This window comes from Haliotis cracherodii, unplaced genomic scaffold (assembly GCF_022045235.1).
Source record: "Haliotis cracherodii isolate W230 unplaced genomic scaffold, xgHalCrac1.p SCAF_3, whole genome shotgun sequence".
NCBI classification, from domain to species: domain Eukaryota; kingdom Metazoa; phylum Mollusca; class Gastropoda; order Lepetellida; family Haliotidae; genus Haliotis; species Haliotis cracherodii.
Window position 1 is genome coordinate 73645055 of NW_027266286.1, and position 24998 is coordinate 73670052.

The 24998-nt window shown below is 40.6% G+C and overlaps 2 protein-coding genes across 2 annotated transcripts; one reads left to right on the forward strand and one right to left on the reverse strand.

Annotated features, from left to right (window-relative positions):
* Positions 1 to 2982: 2982 nt before the first annotated feature.
* On the reverse strand, positions 2983 to 7419 carry LOC139473926 (uncharacterized). The gene is made up of 2 exons (XM_071256740.1): positions 7122 to 7419; positions 2983 to 6337 (listed from the first exon to the last, which is right to left on the reverse strand). The coding sequence occupies exons 1-2, from the start codon at positions 7411 to 7413 to the stop codon at positions 4671 to 4673; spliced, it is 1959 nt and encodes a 652-aa protein (XP_071112841.1). The 5' UTR covers positions 7414 to 7419; the 3' UTR covers positions 2983 to 4670.
* A 4850-nt stretch (positions 7420 to 12269) lies between these two features.
* On the forward strand, positions 12270 to 24507 carry LOC139474212 (uncharacterized). The gene is made up of 6 exons (XM_071257120.1): positions 12270 to 12393; positions 17370 to 17494; positions 17837 to 17893; positions 18601 to 18719; positions 22341 to 22476; positions 23214 to 24507. Exons 1-6 carry the CDS (start codon positions 12324 to 12326, stop codon positions 23322 to 23324), a joined length of 618 nt encoding a protein of 205 aa, XP_071113221.1. The 5' UTR covers positions 12270 to 12323; the 3' UTR covers positions 23325 to 24507.
* The last annotated feature ends 491 nt before the right edge of the window (positions 24508 to 24998 follow it).

Sequence of the window (24998 nt, forward strand, 5' to 3'; positions counted from 1 at the left end):
ATTGTGTTGTTTTGAGTTGTGTTGTGTTGTGTTGACTTGTGTTGTGTTGTGTTGTGTTGTAACCCCATGCCATTACACTTCCACCCCCAAACGGACCACTTTGAGTAAAGCAAGCGTCGCTACAACATTCTCCTGTATGCCTGTAAACTCTTGCACGACCATCAGAGCAGTCCAGATGAAACCTGGCAGCAATAATACTATATAGTCCCAGTCTTGGTGTCTAAGCCTCATATGCCGTGTACACCCAGTTAGGCTCACGCTTGGGAGAAAACTTGGGCGTATCACTTTGTGCCATCCCTGTTTGAAGCATACCAATGACGCGTAGACGTCGACTGTCAGCATTGCTAACCTGATAGCTGAACAGTCACTGTATGCTGTTCACAATCACAAACCACGTGTTCAACAAACACGCAAACATGTGTGCTGTGATTGAACATGCACGGGCAAATTGTGAATCAAGACCGTCAAGTCGAGGAGATGTCTTCATGAATATGTATTGAAAGATGCATTATTTAATTTCAGAATGAATTTATTTTTATTGGACTTTATATGAAGCACAGTTTTTCGTCAGAATATATTAAATCATATTTTACAGTTTCAGTATCACCCTCGACAAACACAATTCGCCAAAGTTGCAAAGGTTGTTACCTGGAAGTGTAATAAATCATGAAACACACTGTTAAGAAAGTGAACGTTGGTCGCGGATATTCGTAACAGCTCAACTACCAGTGCCATAACAAATGTAGTTTATGTGAAAGAAGCTGGACTCACTTTCCGAGAATTAGCAAATAATTCGTTCTTTGGGGGAAGACAACGCTGACAGGTATTAAACACAAAACGGTAATGGTGTTTTACTGAGTCATCTGTGCGCGTGGATGTTCGTACATAACAAAAATAATCAGACGTGAGGTCATTTATATAAGTGATTAAGAGGCTAAACTCGACGTGTAGAGTTGCGACCCTTAGGTGTGATAGGAACCTATGATCGTGGGCTCGAATCCCAAATTTGCTGTGATTACGTTTCTAGGTTTGTCAGCACCCGGCCCTTTCTTGTGAATTTCACCTCATGTGTTAAACATCGAAACCACCCACATGCAGCTGACACGCCGTGATATAACTCACAGTCTGTTCAAAGCGCCCTCAAACAAACCTCACTCACTCGAGATGAAACGTTCTGAATCATTTCCAATATTCCTCTTTACAAGGTTTAAATGAAGTGATACTTACTAAGGAGGGTTTTGTGTGGAATATTATTTAAACGCATTTAAATAAAGGTATTAGTGTTGTTGCAGTAGGAAACATTTCCTCTTATACACAGCTAAAAACATCACGTTGTACAAACGTTGTACAGACGCTCTATCTACGAGACCACGTAGGAGATCAGATAGATTTTGAGAAATGTGATTTGCAGTTATTCTATATAGTTGGGAATTATACATGTTATATATCATCATCATCATAGTGTTTTGGCTGAAACATGTAGCTGAAAACTTGTTATAATCGGAAAAAAATGTCTAAAGATACGGGCAGTGAGTAAAAAACACTTACGTATGTCCTTAAGGGTCACCTTGTAATATTAATAAGAATGTAACCCCTCGCCTGGACTAGATCAGTATTATAAACAACATTTCACAGGACCGAAATGGAGTATAGTTTCTGAAACTAAAACATATTGTAACAGGTATAGAGTGACGCACATAGACATGCATCTGTATCAGCTTATAGTCTACATGTACACCCTGTGTGCAGGGTGCCCTGCTGTGTCATATCTTTCATCAGCGTCACATTGCAAACTTGTTTTGTAATCTACTGCAACCGTCTTAAAGAAAAATAGGAATAGTGTGTATTTCGTAAGCTGAATTCCTCTAGTTCGTTGGTCGGTTTGTTGTTAAACGCCGCATTCAGCAATATTCCAGCTATATGACGGCGGTCTGTAAATAATCGAGTCTGGACCAGACAATCCAGTGATTAATATCATGAGCATCGATCCATGCAAATGGGATCGATGACATGCAGCAACCGCCTCTTGCGACAAGAATAGTCGCTTTTTACGGCAAGCATGGGTTGCTAAAGACCTATTCTACCCCGGATGAATTCATGTGATGTATTAGTCCGGTTAAAGAGTAGGTCCATAAATGACAGTCAATTGTTTCCCATCGTTGGTCATTTTATGCTTACGGGAATAGGACAGTTACATTGATCTCGATTAAAGCTTTGGTTCAACATCGATGTGTAGAGTTGCGTCCCTTAGGTGTGACAGGAACCTATGCTCATGGGCTCGAATCCCAGATTTACTGTGATTACGTTTTTAGGTTTGTCAGCACCCGGCCCTTTCTTGTGAATTTCACCTCATGTGTTAAACATCGAAACCACCCACATGCAGCTGACACGCCGTGATATAACTCACAGTCTGTTCAAAGCGCCCTCAAACAAACCTCACTCACTCGAGATGAAACGTTCTGAATCGTTTCCAATTTTCCTCTTTACAAGGTTTAAAGGAAGTGATACTTACTAAGAAGGGTTTTGTGTGGAATATTTCAAATACCAGAGACATACCATCCATTCCTTACGTGTGTGGTTATTTAACGTGTTTGCTTTTTTTAAACGCATTTAAATTTTTTTATTAGGCATGTTCCAGTAGGAAACATTTCATCTTATCCACAGCTAAAACTTCTACCCTGATTTGGAGGATTATAATGGCCAAAGCATCACAAGTCTCACAGAAGACCCGGGTTCGAATCCCGACATGGATTCATTGTCGTGATGTGACAGAATGTAGGAAGCACATTCCTGGTCTCTGTGCCAAGCTCAAATCAATTCATATGTCCACGTGGGTATGCTTGAAGGGCAGAAAATAAGAATCCTCCATGATGACATTTTTCAATGTTAAAAAAGTCCAAGCTCCCTCCTTACTTTAGAAACAAATGGGACGAGAAACGTTTATTTTTATGTATCCCAACAGTCATGATACAAATCCCACAATAAACCCTACAATACATCCTACAATAAACCCTACAATACACATGGACATGGACACGCGGGTCAAAACTACATGTGAGTGTAACTAATTACAAACATTAGGAAACTTCAAATCATCACCATTTAACTCATTTTCTGGATAAAATTCCTTCATGTTTGTTTTTTGCTGTTCAACGCCGTATCAAGCAAAATTCCGGCTATATAGAGTCGACCTGTAGGAGTCGGAACCAGAGTATCTGGTGATTGATATTATAACAACTATCGACGAGCACGGTGATACGCAATGATCCAAGTCATCGAGCCCGACAACACGATCCATTAAATCGTCTCTTACTACATACACAGATTGCTGGGGGCCTCAGTTACCCTTAATCCCATGGGGTCTTACTGCTAGGAGAACAAACAAGTTGAGAAGATATATGTTTAGTTGCTGTAGTATTAGGAGTTGTACCTGTTTGAGACAAGGATTTAGACAAATAGGAATCCTGACAACTGTTTACCAAAATGTCGAAAGATTGTAAACACTTTGCAATGTTAATAAATTGCATACTAGGTGGAGTGTTAATGCTACTTTGAAGAGTATTTCGGTTTTGTCACCATGTGTCAGCTTAATGGGAAGAAAGCCGAAAGTGGAACAAAGCATCGACTTTAATGACTGCGATAGAAAACTGACAAAGTGTCGAAACAGGAAATTCCTCAGTAACGTTCCTTAACTCAAAAGTGCAATAATTAGTTATTAACTTATGTTCAGTGATGTATTCTAATCACTTATTTTGCAACTGAATTGTTTGAATATATCGGCAATACATATCTCGGAAACCCCTTATCAATATATGGTTCTAGTACGGGTATTGCCTTTAATGCTCAGAGCTGGTGAGGAGGTAAAGGGATTATACGAGAATGTTTCTAAATGTGTGTGAAAGCTCCGTCTACCTTGAACATAAATCAAACTGAAGCGGTGCGGAAACTTTTAGAAAAGTAATACAATATGCTTTCCCTGCTGGAGTTTTTTATGGTTGATCAGTGTTGGTATTGTGATCTTTTACGGCCACTTCAATCAATAGCGCGTCCGTCATATTATTTAGAATCTGTCGATAATAGTGATCGAACTTAATAGTACTTCAACAGTTCTGAAGGCATCCGCTACTTATTATCTCCCCTTAACGAATCGAAAGCGGTTAAAAATTAATTTCAAACTCTCAGGGAACCGTGACAAGTTGCTGTAGTAGACATAGAATTGTTAAGTATTATATATTTCATGTGATCAAACATAAACATCACAGTTTCCTGGTAGTACGCTTATGTTATGAATTGCTGGACATTTCTGTAAGAAGGTCAAATAAAACATTAGAGCAACGACTAACACATGTATCAGCACACACGAAGGGATTCAATCAAGATTAAATATTTTAAGAGGCCTGGGGACTGACCAACTACACACCTCAAACATATTATACAACAGTAAATAACATCATCTGTTTTAGGTGAGCGGACTCAGGTCACGTGATCTCAGGTACTGCCATGAGATAGGCCTTCTCTCTGTGACATTCCGTTCCAATAGTGGATGTAATATCTTAACTATGTGAATTACTGTTGAAAGCAATGAACAAGATCGGAAATTGCCGTAAAGGAGGAATTGTCTCATGTTCTTAACTATGTACATATGTACACATGTCTCACTTCACAGTGTTTTAAAATTTGAATACGCTGACACATCGGCCACATGTAACATACAGAAACCCGTCCCCATCAAGACAGATACCACGGGGATATTTCAGACCATCCTGTTGTGTGAGGACATCTTTGATATACTGCCCCGACTCTGTCAGCTGAATCACCTTGTGGGAGTTATTGTCTGCAAGCAGGATATCTCCTGTGCTGGTTGTTGTGATACCCCAAGGCCATGTCAAAGCTCTGACTCCCGCGGGAGTGTAGGTGAAAACAGCTTCCCCTTCACTGGTCACACATACAAGGGAATTAACTCGTCCTTTACTGACTATTAAGTTGTTATTACTGGTGACAAGGATATGGTCTGGATTCCTTATGACACCTGTGTTGATAGACTTCAGTATCTTCCCTGTCATGTCAAGTATGTCCACAGTGTGAGGCTGTTTATATGTACCCGCCGCCAGCTGTGAAGGACTCAGAGAGGACAGAGCGTAGTACTTCTTGCTTGTCTTGATTGTTGACAGCAATACGGGATCTGGGGTAACATTCACTGTAACTATTTCCTTACTCGATGGAACACTGACAGCTATCTGACTCTCACTTAACTTTGCTATTTGCCAAGGCCCGTTAGAAAGCGGTAGATTACCTAGCGTGTTTGGGTCTGATGTGTGATATGTTTTGAGGCTCTTGTTATAGTAATCTGCAAGTACTGTTACTGTTATACCATCAACAGTCAAAACTGTGACGTCACACAAATGAGTATCCTCCTCGTCCCTGTCCGCCTTACAGTCAATAGTGTGATGTAGAACAGGGGTAGACTGGCGGTCACTCACACCACGGACAACTGCAACCTCCCCCAGCTGTAGGTCATCGACTGCTTTACTCAGCTTGTCCATGTCGTGTGTGAATACAACCCTTCCTGGCGCTGGTCTGTTGTCCGTGTCGTGTGTGAATACAACCCTTCCTGCTGCTAGTCTGTTGCCCGTGTCTCTGTTGTCTGTAGACGCCTCACCCACCGACTCATAGACAGCATACATGTCCCTCTCACAGTTGGACGTCACAGCATTGGCTGTGAACTCATACTGCTGCTGGTACATCTGTAGCTCAATCTCCTGGGATTTTATTTTTGCTTGTAATTCATGTAATTGTTCATCGGATGATCGGTCGACTTTATCAAGGAGTTGTTTTTCCTTGCTTAAAATCACTTCTACTACTCTCTGACGTATATTTCTGATTTCATCTTTAATATTTTGCGCATTTGTCTGAATTTCTTTGATTTGAGATTTCCTTAAGATGGTTATATTTTCTGAAGTTGTCATTTTGACTTTCAGTTCTTGGTTTTGATTTGACAGGTGTTCTCTAACAAGAGGAGTCATATTATCTAAGGTATCAACATCGTCACATTTCCTGTGTTTTATACTGCAACATGTATGACAAATGGCCATCTTACAATCTTTACAGAACAACTCTATCTGTTTGTCTTTGTGTGTTTTACACATAAAGCGATGCCTAGCTTTTCTCTTGGTAGCATCAGACACATCCACAACTTCATGGTCACGTGACTTTGGCATGATGTTGTGCATCTTTAGACATTCATCACAGAAGACCTCGTCGCAGACGGAGCACCATGATGTGGCAGGAGTTGTCTTCCCTTGTGTTTTGCAAACACTGCAGACATTTACATCGGCAGCTGTAATGACAAATATCAACCTGTGTGTTTTGGATAAAGGTACACATTCATCATTATATTTACAGGACAACTATAAGGTTATCGATAAAAGACAACACCATTGTTTTTCTAACAAAAATATCACATCTAACTATTAAATATTCATGTTACTCCATTCATTATTGTTAAATGTCAGATAGCTACGCGATAAATCGTAAAGAACAATAATAAAACATTGAACAGGCGCTCGAAACTTGATGACGTCGTAACTAGATGGAAGTTGTTCCCCATAGATGAAGCTGGACAGCGCAGATGAACGCAATGACCGACCGATCGCACCCAAAAGAAGGAGAGATATGACAATCAGTACTTGGAGGTAAGGAGCAGATAATCGACGTCAGTATTGTGAGAATACCAAACTTAACTTCCCTCGACATAAAATGTAGTTGTACGATATTTAAGATGTCGGATTGAATTCAGGATGTACAAAAGGTGCAGATAATCAACGTACAAAATGTGATAATACCAAACTTAACTCCCTTCTACATAAAATGGACTTGTCCGAAATTGAAGAGTCGGATTGAATTATTGACATCAAAGGATGTACAAAATTTTGATATCTCATATAAGAAATCAACGACTCGTGGTTTATTCTCCCTGCAATGTTTTATTGTACGAAAAACAAGTACCATGAGTCCTTTATTTCTTAAATATGCAACGGAATGCAATTCAGTTTTGCAATTGGATTAAACATCATTATCTCTATTTGGTTATACTAATTGAACATATACTTTCACTTAGTTACCTTCTGCCCCTGGTTTAAAGTCGTCCATCAGACCCTGTATGACGTGGCTTGGTTTCAGCTGACTGACCCACTCCTCTACTGGACTGTCAGGGGTGGTCACCTTCGTCAGTTGTCTACAGGAGGGACATGGGATGGACTTAGCTTGTACTGCTTCCGGCTGTGTGTTGGTGTATTTCAGCAGACAGGACTTACAGAATGTATGATGACACTGAAGTGTGGCTGGGTCTGTGAACACCTCAGTACAGATGACACAGGTGAGGTGATTGTCTGCCAGTTTCTTGGCGGTCGCCATCTGAAGTATAACATAGGGCTTAAAGAAATATAGATGCGTATATTGTATCTGAAGAAAGGATAGGGTCTGAAACAAACAACACTGATTTGCCTTCATAGAACATGTGAGAGAATGTATCCACACCGACATCCAATGATGTAACATCTTAATAGGACATGCATATTTAGAATTAATATTACAGACAACAGAAGACACCTCGCCACACTCAGGACTGGGGCAAAGTCTTCAGTGAAGGTCAGTGGGAAGGGAGATAACTCTTGTATCTGTAGTTTCCTGCATTTATCTGACATACAATGTAATTGTAAACCTAATAAAAAGTAATGACTGCATATAATTATAAAGGAAATACATGCTGTTGTTGAAGCTGCTACCAGAATATGTACATAGATATTGCTTTAAAAAACAATCATGTTAATCATAAAGCGCGTGCACAGAAAATACGTGTGACGGAGTGTCGTTTCCGTTGTGAGTATTTTTCAATTTGCATAATGTTTTTGTGTAAAATAAGCCATTTAAAAGCCTGTTTGGGTTTCTTATAGTACTCTGAATAACATGTGTTACTAGCGGGGTCTACAAGCTGAATGGGCGAATACACCACCAGACTAAGGCATGCAGTTTGTGTGTATAGTTTTGTACTGTTTCAAAATAACCATTTCCTTGGGAGGTTTTGTATAAACTTGAATGTTGCTGAGAGTGCAGTACCACAGCTCACTCACTCACTCACTCACTCACTCACTCACTCGGATGTCCCAGATCTCTGATTCGGCAAACTGTACACAGGTTAATGAGATGTATATGAACACATTGGTCTGTTTTGCGGTATTCGGTTCACCTTTTCATGATATACATTTAACAAAAGGCCTGTTCTACTTGAAAACAGCCAGCAGCATCGGGGCTGTATGGAAACAGTTCTGCTATATTTACTTTGAACTTAATTCTGTTAATCGCGTCGCTTCTGTTTAGCCTCCATATGCATATGGACTATTGTTACATACAGGTTCATGATGGTAATAGAGTATATCATTCCCACCTTTAGTGTTACCTCTTGAATGGTGGTAAATGCAAGTATTGAATATTGAGCGCTAAATGTGAGCATACAAGTATAAGTATGTGACATATAATATATTCAAAAAGTGAAATTCACGATAGCTAACTTCTTACTAAATCACACACACGCACACGCGCACCCACACTCATGCAATCACACACACACACACACACACACACACACACACACACACACACACACACACACACACACACACACACACACACACACACACACACACACACACAGACACCACCACAACGCTCGCCACGCACCCAGGTCAAGTGGGCGACACAAGCCGATATCGCTCGTAGTTCAAAGGAGAAAATCTCTGTTTATCGTAACGAAGCCTTGTTCGACTGTCCCAGTCTGTCTAGCTCCATGTTAATTAATGTTGATAGCACTAATACTTAGTAGGAACACGCCGAGAGTGGGTAGCCTTTTCCAGCGATGAGATTTCAGCTGCTAACCGCCTTTCACAGAAATATCCAAATGCCATCCTATTTGAATCAGACAGGAAATACCAAGTCTACTTTCTGCATTAAAGTGAAACGGCAGTCGTTGTATAACTACATGTACACATTATACATACATGTGAGACCGCTTCCGTGGTCTAGAGGTGGAGCGTCCGCCCGGAGAGCGGAAGGTTAAAAGAAACGTTCAAAGATGGTATTTGTTGTTACCCTGTCTGGCGCTCGGCATTAAGGGGCTAAATCAAGGACTGGTCGGCTGGGAGTCAGTATACTGTGTCTGAGTGGGGTATTCATGTTAAACTGCAGCATGGTTTCTCAGTGAGCTAGCACTATATCGGTATCGGTCCTGACTAGTACAAGCAGCCACACAAACACACACACGTCCATGCACGTCGCTATATAAATTCAATAATCTTGGACGCGACGTTAAACCCAATTTCACCTCACCTCACATACATTTGTTGGTAAATAAAAGAAACAAACCCCTTTACATAAACAAACGAAATATATGCTACACCACAACAAGGTACTATTACAAAAAAGCCATCTGTATGTATGTACAATGCTGTATAAAATGCGTCACATACCTCAATAGCTGCTCCGCTGTGAATTAACTAGTACTGTCTGCACGCGTCTCACTTCCTGGTTGCTTTCCTCGTGTGTGTCACGTGACGTTGCTTCGACAACGTGATTTCGTGATGGCGCTATCTGCATGTATCAAAGTACAAGCACTTATTGTATGAATCTATCCCAATCTATGCCATCAACATACCACACCTTTGTCGTAAGGTCCTTTGTCTTTCGATGAGATATTTACCTCAAATACATGTACTATGTATAATTCCTATTTGGAAAGTGAACTGGTGAAAACGGTGATGGGTCGGTGACCTTGCCTTCCCACCAACTTGCGCACATGTTGAGAACATTGGTTTGTTAAGATATATATATTAGTCTTACAACTACGTAGATTTTGTTGGATAGGATTTTATGGAAACAAATTATATTTTTTAATTTGTTTTTATCTAGGCCCATAGTTTAAGTTATGATATCTAACATTAAACACCTCTTTTCGTTTTGTTTTTTTCACCATCATATTTATTATAATAAATGGTGTGACCCCGAATTGAGATAATTAACCTTTGGCCACCTGCCAATCAATTCACGTGACCAACTAAACAGCAAGTCCGATGTGATACGGATTCCGACATTGTGTCCGTCAACTTCAAGCATGGCGGTCTCTTATCTAAGTGAAAGATATATCCTGGTGAACTGGTGTTGCTTATTTCAGTAAAATATTTTCTCAATTGCCCATCATTTATCTACACGTATGACCCATTAGAACATGTAAAAGATGGAAGATAAATGAGAGAGACAGAGAGAGAGAGAGAGAGAGAGAGAGAGAGAGAGAGAGAGAGAGAGAGAGAGAGAGAGAGAGAGAGAGAGAGATGTGGTATGGTATCTCATTGGGCTAGCACTATAAAACCATTATGAGTCTAGACAAGAACAAACAGCAAAACACACACACATTCACACACACACACACACACACACACACACACACACACACACACACACACACACACACACACACACACACCTCACCTCACCTCACCTCACCTCACCTACCTCACCTCACCTCACCTCACCTCACCTCACTACTCCTTGTCTGTATCGGATGTGGTTATTACAAGCATTAACTCTTCACGCTACAGAGTGTGTGAGTGAGTATGATGTACGCCGGTTCAGCTATATTACAGCAATATCATTGCAGGCAGCACCAGGTTAAAACCTGGACCTGAATCTTTTCTATTTCTCTCCCTATGTTAACGAGTCGGGTACAGTGTCGCTGTTCAGCCCACTATTTGTAAGTGGAAAGTGAAGAATGAAACATCTGTAATTTGCTGAGCCAATTAGCGACTCTAACTTCGTCCAATAATAGAAACGAACACACAGCGTGAGCCTTTCAAAGTGTCATTAACAAGGTTGAGTTGTGTTGTGTTGTGTTGTGCTGAGTTGTGTTGTGCTGAGTTGTGCTGAGTTGTCTTGTGTTGTGCTGAGTTGTGTTGTGTTGTGTTGTGTTGTGTTGTGCTATGTTGTGTTGTGCTGAGTTGTGTTGTGCTGGGTTGTGTTGTGTTGTGCTGAGTTGGGTCGTGTTGTGTTGTGTTGTGCTGAGTTGTGTTGTGCTGAGTTGTGTTGTGTTGTGCTGAGTTGTGTTGTGTTGTGCTGAGTTGTGTTGTGCTGAATTGTGTTGTGTGTGCTGAGTTGTGTTGTGTTGAGTTGTGTTGTGTGTGCTGAGTTGTGTTGTGCTGAGTTGTGTTGTGTTGTGTTGTGTTGTGCTGAGTTGTGTTGTGTTGTGCTGAGTTGTGTTGTGTTGTGCTGAGTTGTGTTGTGTTGTGTTGTGATGTGCTGAGTTGTGTTGTGATGTGCTGAGTTGTGCTGAGTTGTGTTGTGTTGTGTTGAGTTGTGTTGTGATGTAACCCCATACCATTACACTTCCACCCCCAAGCTGACCACTTTAAGTAAAGCAAGCGTCGCTACAACATTCTCCTGTATGCCTGTATACTCTTGCGCGACCATCAGAGCAGTCCAGATGAAACCTGGTAACTCGTGAGACTGTGTTCGAAATATGCCTCTGATCGGGAAGCAGTGAATGGTGTCACTGGATGAAAGAGTAAGATTAACATATTGTGTTGTCTTCTCCCCAGGTAAATAGACCGCCTCCGTGGGCTAGTGGTAGAGCGTCCGCCGGGAGAGCCGAAGGTCCGGGGTTCGATCCCCGTCCGCGTCATACGAAAAGACGTTAAAATATGGTATTTGTTGTTACCCTGTCTGGCGTTCGGCATTTAAGGGCTAAAACAATGATTGGTCGGCTCGGAGTCAGTATACTGTGTCTGAGTAGGGTATTCATGTTAAACTGCGACAATGTCTTTCAGTGAGCTAGCACTATTAATCGGCATCAGTCCGGACTAGTACAAGCAGCCACACAAACACACACACGTACATGCACGTCGCTATACAAGTGCAATAATCTTGGACGCGACGTTAAACTCCATTTCACCCTCACTCACGCCAGGTAAATAAGAATGACATTTAAATGCACACTGATCAAAAGACAAGAGTAATGTAGGTTGGTCAGTGGAATCTGGCGCATTATAAAGTGAGTTTTTTATATTATCATTATTAGCATTATGATTATTGTTCTTAAAGGTATGTGAAAGTCTTCATGTGTATACACATTGTGACCTTTAGTTATAATTGATAACAACGCTATGAAACTCCTCACATCGCCATCACACATCCAATACGTGTAGAGAGTAGGACCCATGATAACATTATCATATGTTCAGTGTCAGTAGAACGCAAGTGGACCAAAGCATCACACTGAAACTATGGCGGGCACCTCCGGTGACAAAAACAACATTGCTGATGGGATTCTCTCTGTAATTGTCTTGGGATGTGGTAAGTTGAGTGAGTGAGTGAGTGAGTGGGATTCTCCCTGTAATTGTCTTTGGATGAGTTGAGTGAGTGAGTGAGTGAGTGAGTGAGTTTTACACTTTGACTACCCTTTCTGCTGCTTTGTCCATCACATTTAAGAATGTCAGTGATGCTGAAAATATGTTTTATGTCATATTACATTGATACGTTTATGTTATTCGTGGCATACAGGCAAATAATAGTTTGTTTATTTTTCTTAAAAATATTATTATTTCAATTCAGTAGACATAAATGTAACCTTGGTACATGAGGTATATATACGTGTATCAATTCATAGAATCTTAAAACATGGTCAGATATGGGTGTGTACATATATTGATTGACTTAGAAATAATAATAAGTAGGCTGATAATTTCTTCCATTTTCTGTCGAATCTATTAATACTGCTATGTTTCATTGCGATAATTCTTTTCTATTTTACATTTATCTTTCAATATTTTTATGAAAAAAAGGAGAGCAAAATGGTGTTTTCTTAATGCTGGACTGGTGAATGTATTTTTTTGCAAGAAGAATTATATGGTTGAAAAGGTAGTTGTTTTTGTTGTAGCAAAATAACTTATCCAGAATGGTAATATGAATATCATATGCAAGTTTCGCGTTTAGGTATATTTCAATTTCTAACCAAAATTCCCTTACAAAAACGCATTCAACATACACATGGTATACGTTTTCAGATTCAGAGATACACAATGAGTATATATCATCATCCTTTAACTTCATTTTCAGTCATTCCTTTTTGGTATTTAGAACTCTATTTATGAATCTGTACGTGAAGTCTATTAGTTTAACATCATTGGTACACATTCTACAATTAGAGGAAACATTATTCCATAAAATGCCTTGAAAATGCCCCATTTATCACACATCAGAGGAAAGTTAGTTGTAGCTATAAGTTTATCATAAACTATTCTGGAGCCCTTTGTTCTTATCAACAAGTCTCTAAAAATGTTATTTATGTATAAATTAGCTATGATACAAAATCTGCCATTTATTGCATTTTTTCAAATGGATTTAGGGATATTTAGCATTACTCTGTTGTAGTCAAGTAAAGTACCTTTAATTTGAAATTTGTTTTGTAATTCTTCAAATGTTAAAAATCTGCTGTTGCTACATAAATCTTTTAAACTATAAATACCTTTCTCAAACCAATGTTTTAGAATGAAATTATCTTTAAATTGGTGATTGAACCATATTGTCTCTGATAAAACTTCTTCAATACTTTATTTGTTAACTTTATGTTTTATGTAATAATTACCCCAAATATGCAATATATCCCCCCAAAAGAGATTTTTCAAAGTAATGAACTTGTCAATAATTGCTCCCAAAAGAAATATCTGTTTTGATTGAAAGTTATTTGATGTTGACAAAGTCGGTTTTTGTAAACTTGTCCTTAAAATGATAATTTCAAAAAATCAATTAATTTGCGTTTATCCATCATGAAAGAACCAGAGTCTTAATTACTGTGATTTTACCTATTAATGTTAGATGTCTTTTTTTCAGTCTCCCAGTAATCTATTAATATGTTCGAGTCTTTTTCTTGTATTTATTACCCATAGATAATGTAATGTGGGATTAAATATTATTCCCAAGCCTTCAAAGTTTCCCTCATGCCAGTCTAGTATTATGACTTCCTGCAAAATAATAGTTACTGAATATCATTTCTTTAATAAATTAGTTGACAATGTATCAATTTCTCTTTGGAAAATTGCTTCCAAATTGAAAGAAAAACAATAATAATGTATGAAGTCTATCGTTTATCAGCTCATAATTCGAGTACATTTTACATTCGATCTGCGTTGATGTCACTGTATTATTTACCTTATCAATCGACTTTTTATAACGTGTTTCAAAACCAACTGTCGTTGAATTCCCCCCTGTGCTGAAACAACATTCAGGTAGGCAAATATCAACCTATTGATATCATATCTACAGCTTCCAGTAAAGCTCCCAACATGACCCAGAATACAGGGTGATGTTCGTGCACACATCGATGTTATCAACACCAACAAATGGTTTATCTAAATTATCTGTGTACTGACAGTACGTGACTGACGTACCCTCCTCCCATGGGTACACATCAGATAACCTAAAACACGTGTATAGTGACAGTCCGTGACTGACGTACCCTCCTCCCACAGGTACACATCAGGTTACCTAACACACCTGTGTAGTGACAGTCCGTGAATGACGCACCCTCCTTCCACAGATACCGTCAGGTTACCTAAAACACCTGTATAGTGACAGTCCGTGACTGACGCACCCTCCTCCCACAGATACCGTCATGTTACCTAACACACCTGTATAGTGACAGTCCGTGAATGACGCACCCTCCTTCCACAGATACCGTCAGGTTACCTAAAACACGTGTATAGTGACAGTCCGTGACTGACGTACCCTCCTCCCACAGATACCGTCAGGTTACCTAGAACACCTGTATAGTGACAGTACGTGACTGACGTACCCTGCTCCCACGGGTACACATCAGATAACCTAAAACACCTGTGTAGTGACAGTCCGTGACTGACGTACCCTCCTCCCATGGGTACACAACAGATAACCTAAAACACCTGTATAGTGACAGTACGTGACTGACGTACCCTCCTCCCACAGGTACACATCAGGTTACCTAAAACACCTGTGTAGTGACAGTCCGTGACTGACGTACCCTCCTCCCACAGATACCGTCAGGTTACCTAAAACACCTGTGTAGTGACAGTCCGTGACTGACGTACCCTCCCCCCACAGGTACCGTCAGGTTACCTAAAACACCCGTATAGTGACAGTCCGTGACTGACGTACCTTCTTCCCACAGGTACACATCAGGTTACCTAACACACGTGTATAGTGACAGTACGTGACTGACGTACCTTCTTCACACAGGAACCGTCAGGTTACCTAAAACACCTGTATAGTGACAGTACGTGACTGACGTACCTTCTTCCCACAGGTACCGTCAGGTTACCTAAAACACCTGTATAGTGACAGTACGTGACTGACGTACCTTCTTCCCACAGGTACACATCAGGTTACCTAAAACACCTGTATAGTGACAGTACATGACTGACGTACCTTCTTCCCACAGGTACCGTCAGGTTACCTATAACACCTGTATAGTGACAATACGTGATTGACGTACCTTCCTCGCACAGGTACCATCAGATAAACTAAAACACCTGTATAGTGACAGTTCGTGACTGACGTACCTTCCTCCCACAGGTACCATCAGATAACCTAAAACACCTGTATAGTGACAGTAGGTGACTGACGTACCCTACTCCCACAGGTACCATCAGATAACCTAAAACACCTGTATAGTGACAGTCCGTGACTGACGTACCCTACTCCCACAGGTACCGTCAGATAACCTAAAACACCTGTACAGTGACAGTCCGTGACTGACGTACCCTACTCCCACAGGTACCGTCAGATAACCTAAAACACCTGTACAGTGACAGTACGTGACTGACGTACCCTCCTCCCACAGGTACCGTCAGATAACCTAAAACACCTGTATAGTGACAGTACGTGACTGACGTACCTTCCTCGCACAGGTACCATCAGGTTACCTAAAACACCTGTATAGTGACAGTACGTGACTGACGTACCCTACTCCCACAGGTACCGTCAGATAACCTAAAACACGTGTATAGTGACAGTACGTGACTGACGTACCCTCCTCCCACAGGTACCGTCAGATAACCTAAAACACCTGTATAGTGACAGTACGTGACTGACGTACCCTACTCCCACAGGTACCGTCAGATAACCTAAAACACCTAAAACCCTGAGACCACACAGGCAACGGTCCTTCTGCCGACTGGATGTCCAAGGCTGTTTGCGGATGATGACGTCACAGTTAGGAATCTGGACCTCAGGGGAAGCACCTGTACATACCGGTCTTCCTGTGGGGTCGTGACCTTGGGTCTTCCACTCCTCGGCCTGTTTGCAGTATTGCCAGTTCGTCTGTGACGTGTGACAGGGCACGGAGACCATACAGGCGGAGACGTCCAGCAACGATCCTTCTGCTTACTGGATGTTCAAGGCTCTTTTCGGATGATGGCGTCACAGTTAGAAATTCGGACCTTAGGTGAAGCACCCGTAAACATTGGCTTTCTTGTGGGGTCTTCCACTCCTCGGCCTGTCTGCAGTACTGCCAGTTTGCCTGTGACGTGTGACAAGTCTGGCGATGGTGGACTTGAAGCAGCCCATGATCCTGGCGTCACACCCATTTGTAACATACCGATGGCCTCTCCCTCTGCTCTCCTCTGAGGCATGTTCGTTGTTTTAAACGGTTTCATGTGATGAAAGAGTACAATCCTGCTCATCTTTGACACCAGAATTTCATACGGGTAACTTTGAGCACATTTTGCATTTTTTTAGTGATTCACTTTCCTCGAAAATCACGTGAAGCACATGCACATGTTCACAGGAATTAGGTAAGATGCATTCCGGCTATGTGTTCCCAACTGTTTTCGTGCTATTTGGCAAATTTGTTGAAAACTGACCACCATTATTTATTTGGTGGCTAGTTTATATAAGCTGTAGCAGGATCACGATGGGTACATGGGGTTTTCTGCGTCTCGTGTTAGGTTTTACACCACGAAGCGGAGGTACCACTAGGGACGCATCAAACCCCATGTACCCCGAGTGACCATTATCCCTACCATTATTTATTTTATGGCGCATCTTTTGCCCGCTTGTTTATGAATAAATGTATCAGTACATATACATGTATGTGTGTGTTCAGATGTCTCTGGTTCCAGACAGCTGTTGGAAGACAAGGCCACCCTTTCCCGACACACGTGGAAACTGAAGCAATGATTGATTGGTCAACACGACCCGTCTCCGATATGCTCATTTTTGGAAACCAAGATACCCATAACATTAGGTATTTTGTTATCCTTGGTAATAGTTCATAAACGTCTTTCAATACATTTCAGGCATCACGTTCAGCGCTCTGCTTGGTGTCATAATGAGAGAATTGATTTCGCTGAACGATCTACCCTCTGACGGAAGTACCGTGAACATGTTATCAACGATGCCGATATGGGCTGTCGGATTTGCGGTATGTTGGCTTGTTTTCCTAATGTAATTTTAATTATGTCTTGTATCTTTTTTTACTGTCAAAAAACGTTAGAGTAATAGTGTTTTTTGAGTGTCGGTTACTCATTGTTAAGAAAATAAATGTTTTTATATAATGCATATAGTGCATGTTGAGTGAGTGTTTACCGTCTGAAGAAGACTTCCCAGTAACGTGATGGCGGGGTTCCCTTAACGTGATGTGGGTAAAAACACTGTAAGTCTCCGACCCGAGAATATAAATTTCCGTAATCCATTTTTAAAATTCTTATTCTGAAGATTTTTCATCAAAATGTTACTTTTGAAGTTATTATATGTATAATTCCAGTACATGGTACCTGGTCTCATGGGACTTGTCGCCTCATTGGTTAAAGCAAAAGGAATGGTAAGATCTTCAGGTCATTTTTCTTATACAGAGAGACTCATTTGCAGGTATTATCACATGCTGGTACTATTTATTTTGAAAACTGACTGCTGAATGTATCATAGTGTATAAAGGATATAACATTCATATGATATTATTAATCTGACTGTGTGAGGTCAGGAAAGATAACATACCATGTATAGTTGTCTCCCTTTGATATGTCATTCCGATGTTGCATTGAGTGAGTTAGTGAGTGAGTTGGTTTAACGCCGCTTTTAACAGTATACAGTTATATCGCGTCGTGTCAGCTAATTGTGGGTGGAAAGCCCGATGTGATGCTGGTCTCAGACGTTTACCACTTTGATGAAACCCACGAGCACTGGTATGGTGCTGACAAACCTAGAAACTTAATCGGGGCGAACCGGGATTCGAACCCACAATCATAGGTTTCTGGCGTGCCCAAGTGACGCAACTCTGCACAGCGAATCGCTGCGCCTTAGGCGACCCGTGCCCCCTGTAGCATTGAGACATATCAACAGTGATACACGGTGCTGCTGCTTCAGGCTTTCAAAGTGTAAGAAATTTAACATTGAGATTCTGCAGAGAAACATTTTTCTGTGTCTTTATATAGAAGGCTGTGATAATAAATATTGACATGAAATTAAGAATTGCATGTAAATGTTGCTTCTTATTTCGCAACTGCTGACTCATGCATATTTCTACTCCAGTACATCACACACATGGTGTTTTGCATCATCACCCTCCTGGTCATGGGGCTCTTCTTCATCATAGGGATCATCGGTATTGCTGCCATTGCTGAGGAGGGTGTAAATGTACCTAGATGCATGTATGTAACAATATATTTTATTATACCTCCATGTCAGACTGATGAGATCTGATTGGTCCACGTGATCTTGATAGTATGTATCCCGCCTTGGAGTAAAATAAATGTATCAGCGTTAGAATAAAACTCTTATGCCCCGCCACGAGGAAGACAGGCTGCACGTGGATTTCTGAGAGGCAAAAAGACGCACGTTTCTTTCGAGTCACATGAATGAAAGTCATGTCACATAGAACAAGTGGTCCTTCGTCCAATGGAACAGCTGTTTCTATCAATTTTGAATTTGTTTTAATTATTTACAATGTCATATTTAAACATGTCGGTGAGATAAATTCGTGGCAGCAGGATCACTCGGGGTACATGGGGTTTAATGCGTCCCTAGTGGTACCTCCGCTTCGTGGTATAAAACCTAACACGAGACGCAGAAAACCCCATGTACCCATCGTGATCCTTCTACAGCTTATATAAACTAGCGGGCAAAAGAAACGCCACCAAATGAATAATGGTGGTCAGTTTTCAACAAATTTGCCAAACTGCACGAAAACAGTTGGGAACACATAGCTGGAATGAACATGTGCACGTGCTTCGCGTAATTTTTCGGGAAAGCAGAAATTAAATAACTGAAAAATGAAAAATGCGCACAAAGTTGCCCGTATTGAATTCTGGTTTTAAACCTGAGCAGTATTATACTCTCTCATCACATGAAACCGTTTAAAGGGGAAGTGTACACGCAAAAATCCCTTTCTTTCTTTTTCTAAACAAAACGCAATTTTAGAATTAGTTAGTATCTGTGTTTGAAAATATACACTCATTTTTTTCCACAGTGAAAGTAGGAACCTCACAATAGTGTGAAAGTGATATGCCGTTATGAGGCCTTCGTTTTACGAGCGAAATAGGCCTGAGTTATCCCCCTTAGATTATGACGTAATTGGTGCCAATTCAACTGGGTCCTTGTCTATTCTCAACGCAAAAGATATCAAGGACCAGTTTGCGGTAAAACAACATGGTCTACGACACATTCCGGCGCAGTGGTGACTCAGCATAACACAATTCTGGCTGGCATCTGAGATGCTAGAATCACAAAACTGTACCTACACCACGTGAAGCGGCTCTAACAAAGCATGATGACGTCATAATGTTTATCAATTGGCACCAATGACGTCATATTGCAAGGGACATAAGCCATGGTGTTTTTGTTATGGAAATAGAACACTTGGTAAATGTGAAAAATATAAATCGTTTTAGTGCAAAAAATATGTCAATTAAATATGATGTTTTTATATTTTTGTCTATGACACTTCTATGTTAACACTTTTAATGTGGAAAAAGTACAAGAAAAAAAGGTTCATTTCCGTGTGAACTTGCCCTTTAAAACAACGAACATGCCTCGACTAACCGCAGAGCAGAGGGAGAGAGCCATCGGTATGTTGCAAATGGGAGCGATGCAGGAGCACGTTGCCATGATCATGTGTACCATCGCCAGACTTGTCACACGTCACAGGCGAACTGGCAGTACTGCAGACAGTCCCAGGAGTGGAAGACCCCACAGGAAGATCGGTATTTACGGGTGCTTCACCTAATGTCCAAATTTCTAACTGTGACGCCATCATCCGAAAAGAGCCTTGGACATCCAGTAAGCAGAAGGATCGTTACTTGACGTCTCCGCCTGTATGGTCTCCGTGCCTATCGACCTTTCAAGGGCTTGACCTAACATTTCTACACCGACGTCCCAAACTGAGATGGACCAGGACTGTCCATCAGTGGCAGTAGAGAAATTGGCGAAGAATGCTTTCAGCGACGAGTGTAGGTGTCAGCTCTTCAAGTGTGATGGGCGGGTCCGATTCTACCGACGACGTGTTGAACGGACAGCACGTTCTTGCGTCCAAGAAGTGGCGCCTTATGGAGGTGGTCGTGTCATGGTCTGGGATGGCATCTGTGGGGACCAGAAGACAGATCTGGTCATCATCGACGGAAATCTCACTGCACGTCGTTACATTGATGAGCTTTTGCGGCCTGTGGTACTGCCTTTCCTGCAACGACACCCACGGACGCTGTTTCAGCAGGATTCGGAAACGTCAACAGCCGCCATTGACGATGGATACCTTGGGGATTGCCCTGCGGGAATTCGAAGAATGGCGTAGGATCCCTAATCAGGATGTCAGGAGACTCGTGTAATCAGTTCGACGTCGTGTTAGGGCTTGTCACGTGGCTGGAGGGGTCAGATCCGATACTGAGCCATGTGTGTAGCACGGGACTTTAAAAGACATCGACGCCGATTCTGCGGGTGTGATCGAATACTGGACAGTGCACCAAGCATGATAAACGTGTCTGCAGAACTTAAAGTACATGGATTTTGATCATGTCATTTCAAATACCGTTTTTGAATATTTCTATTCATCATATAATATCAACTGTTACTAAATTTTGCGTCTGTTTTGTTTTAGACCAGAAAATTGTTTGGTGGCGTTTCTTTGGTCCGTTAGTTTACTTTGGGCTTGAAAAGTGCAAGTTACGAACGTCCCTCAAACAGGGGAAAGTAGGCGCAAGATACCCAGTACTTCTGCAGGATGATAGGTTGGCACGAAAGCTCATTTAAATAACCAGAATCTACAAAGACTTGTTTTGTAGTGGAACACAACAAATATGTGTATTAGTTATACCTCTAGTAAGAATTTTGCATTTCAATTAATTTTGTTAATCCGTACAACGTGACGAAACAATACATGTCAATGTATCAAATCATGTGACTGACTCTATAGGATAACGTGATAGTCTGGTTCGAACGTTTCACGGCGGTCTGACCACCTCAAGGGTCGGGTCCTCGGGTCCTTGTTTTCGCATATTGACCTCGTCAAGAGTAATTATTTGTATAATGTCAATGACATTGATATAAGTAAAATATTAACCTACATATATCTTGTGTATCATATCTCCATTGAGTGACGTCACAATTCCCATATCTTTTGTAACTTATCTCATACAGGATTTCAGTCGCGCATGAGCTTGAAATAACTTGAAATACCTTTTCTGAATGTCCTTCCTGCGGTGTGATGTACCCTGTGTGTGAGCCGTCGGGCGAGGGGTACATAGGCTCACACGGGGTACATCACACCATGTACCCGTCCAGAACGGATGACAACGAATTTATCTTACAGTCTTCATTCAGGTTCGGGATAATTGTCCGCAGTTTAACTCAGCAAAACACAAGCAGAAGACGCACGCGAAACGAGTTACTTTCCTTTACCCAATGCATTCGGATAAACATCGGTTCATTTCAACTGAACGATACTTATTCAGGATATACAAGTTGCCTATATAGGATGTCTTCCTATTGAGTTCTCAGCGGGCAACATGGAAAATAATTTCCCGCTCAGAAGCTAGTATTTCAATGATAAACCTGCTTGTCTCAGTCAGGAATAAAGAATGTAATTTGATTGGTCGGCTTTTTTCATTCGCACCGTTCCCAAAATGAAGCTATATTTAAGAATTGGCCAGATGTGTCTGTTGTCAAAGAAACATAATATAATCGAAGATTTAAAATGTCCTGTTAATAGTCAAACAGTTGGATATTTAATATCTTTTAACAAAATATGTTAAAATACATAAAGTGACCCCCTGTGATTCCAGCACCCCGGGCAACGCGTGTGGAATCCCATCCAACTTATATGCCATGTCTATCTCCGTGATAATCGTCAACGCACTCGGCTGGATCTTCACCCTCGTCACCACCATCCTGTCTGGGATCCTCGCATGTAGGAATGAGGTACGCCAGTTCCATGTATGGGTTGACTGATCTCTGCAGGTCGTGCGCCCGGGAGCAGAATCGTCCTCAAACAGTACATGAAGCGTGTCACAAGACTAACTATATGGTTGTTTCTGAGGAACTGACTGTTTTAGGAGGGTTTATATTTATTTATTTATTTATTTATTTATTTATTTATTTATTTATTTATTTATTTAAAAAAAAAATTATTTATCTATCACTCACTCACTCACTCACTCACTCACTCTATTTCATTTTATTTGAGGGGAGGGGGTGCTGGGAATTTTGTTAATAAAAACTGCTTCAAGACATGCTGTTTTTTCTGAAACAAAGGAAAGTGAAACCGGAGGTAACGTGTTTTTCCAGTGTGATCGGGAAAAGATTAGATATCTTACTCGAACACAATCACTGATTTACCGGGCAAGCCTTGATAAAGTACAGATCGCAGTGATGTGGCTTGAATATCGTTGATACTCACTTTGTTGCTGGATTCATATCCACCCTGCGATATTGACAAATATGCTTCCCTTTTCTCGTTACATCTGGCATTAACAAATCATATGTTGCTTTTTGTCTGTTACGTCAGATTTCTAGAGAAAAAATGCCGTCAACATCTGAGAGAAAACAAAAACTGTTTTGCGCGGTATTATTTTGGCTGCAATCGTTATATGCGACTCTTCTCATATCTTTGACATAGCTTGTACCATCATTACATTATTATATTTATGTTCTTTCAGAATAACCAACGTTTTGTGTACATGCAGAATGTGCAACCATCCGTGGTAACTGTGGCGTCAGCTAGCTCCTTTGGTAACCAAAACTACGTCCCCGCTCCCATCAAATATTAGTCACAATAATGTCATGACGTAGACATTCCATCCAAGACATGCGTGCGAAAAACAAACTGACGAAGAATTACTTTTTGTCATTCCGTTTAATCTTTCCAATTGTTACAGGGTGTGATTACAAATGTGTTTTCAAAGCATACGCCATTAAGACATAAACTAGTATGGCTTTACATTATGACATAAACTGGTAAGGCCTTACATTGTGAAATAAACTAGTATGGCCTTACATTATGACATAAACTAACATGGCCTTACATTATGACATAAGCTAGCATGACCTTACATTGTGACATAAACTAACATGGCCTTACATTATGACATAAACTAGCATGACCGTACATTATGACATAAACAAGCATGACCGTACATTATGATATAAACTAGTATGACCTTACATTATGACATAAACTAGTATGACCTTACATTATGATATAAACTAGTATGACCTTACATTATGATATAAACTAGTATGACCTTACATTATAACATAAACTAGTATGACCTTACATTATTATATAAACTAGTATGACCTTACATTATGATATAAACTAGTATGACCTTACATTATGATATAAACTAGCATGACCGTACATTATGACATAAACTAGCATGACCGTACATTATGATATAAACTAGTATGACCTTACATTATGATATAAACTAGCATGGCCTTACATTGTGACATAAACTAGTAAGGCCTTACATTTTGTCTGCTTGGTTTGCGGGTCCACAGATCCTAAAAATCGGAAATCCAGAGAAAAGAAAAAATCATAATGACGTTTTTTAGCATACCGCCGACGGTAAAGATCGCTCTGACAATAATATAGACAATGAAGTGCTGCTGCCAGATTTAGGTTTATAACATTCATAAGGATTCAAACCAGGCTAAGGTGTGTTTACTTTTTATCACCCCCCGATCCAAATCAAACTTTAAGACCATTACAAATATCCTGTACAAAGTACTTTTAAAAAGAAAAATCGTTTTCGACCTGCCGACCAAATCTTCACCTCGAACCAAAAGCTTAAGGTATGTCCTACGAGCCTCCATGGTAATTTAAGAACATTATTCGTGTTCTTACCTTGACAGACCTATGCCATATACTGAATTTGCTGAGAGATTGTAATGCGTGATTGTCAGTTACAAAAATGAAATGATTTAAAAATAAACTGATTTATGATTGTCGCCTTGTTTGATACTATATTATAAAAAAAATGACAAAACCATTTCCGTTATCATAAAACATGTCTGCTAAAAGCAGAGTTTATTGTTTCGCGCATTAATATGTTCTGTGTACATAACCTGCACTCTTGGACGGGCAAAGTTCGTTGAACATTGAGCAAGTGGTTTAATATTTTAAACTAGCAATATTCCAGTTAGTATTTGCTAGACGGACAAGTGGATGATAGTATAATTGCAGGCTGCAAATGCTTGCATGGGTTACTTTGTTTTTCTCTGGACCAGGGGTACTCAGTGACCTAACGATGTAGATCGAATGCCCAGTGGAAATACCTTGTTTACATCCGATCTACGTGACGGTTAGAAACAGCCCGTTTTTTAAAAAGACGAGTGAGTGAGTTAGGTTTAGTGCCGCTTTGAACGAAATTTGAATTATTTCACAGTGTGTCAGCTTGATGTGAGAGGACATCTCTAAGTGGTGTATGTGTATGGTGCTT

What these genes read in the sequence shown, in the direction of transcription:
- LOC139473926 (XM_071256740.1), bottom strand. Translation starts at nt 7,413, where the DNA reads ATGGCGACCGCCAAGAAACTGGCAGACAATCACCTCACCTGTGTCATC. An exon ending in CTTTAAACCAGGGGCAGAAG is followed by an intron (nt 6,338 to 7,121) that starts GTAACTAAGTGA and finishes TTGTCATTACAG; the next exon opens with CTGCCGATGTAAATGTCTGC.
- LOC139474212 (XM_071257120.1), top strand. Translation starts at nt 12,324, where the DNA reads ATGGCGGGCACCTCCGGTGACAAAAACAACATTGCTGATGGGATTCTC. An exon ending in TGTAATTGTCTTGGGATGTG is followed by an intron (nt 12,394 to 17,369) that starts GTAAGTTGAGTG and finishes AATACATTTCAG; the next exon opens with GCATCACGTTCAGCGCTCTG. An exon ending in TCCTCGCATGTAGGAATGAG is followed by an intron (nt 22,477 to 23,213) that starts GTACGCCAGTTC and finishes ATGTTCTTTCAG; the next exon opens with AATAACCAACGTTTTGTGTA.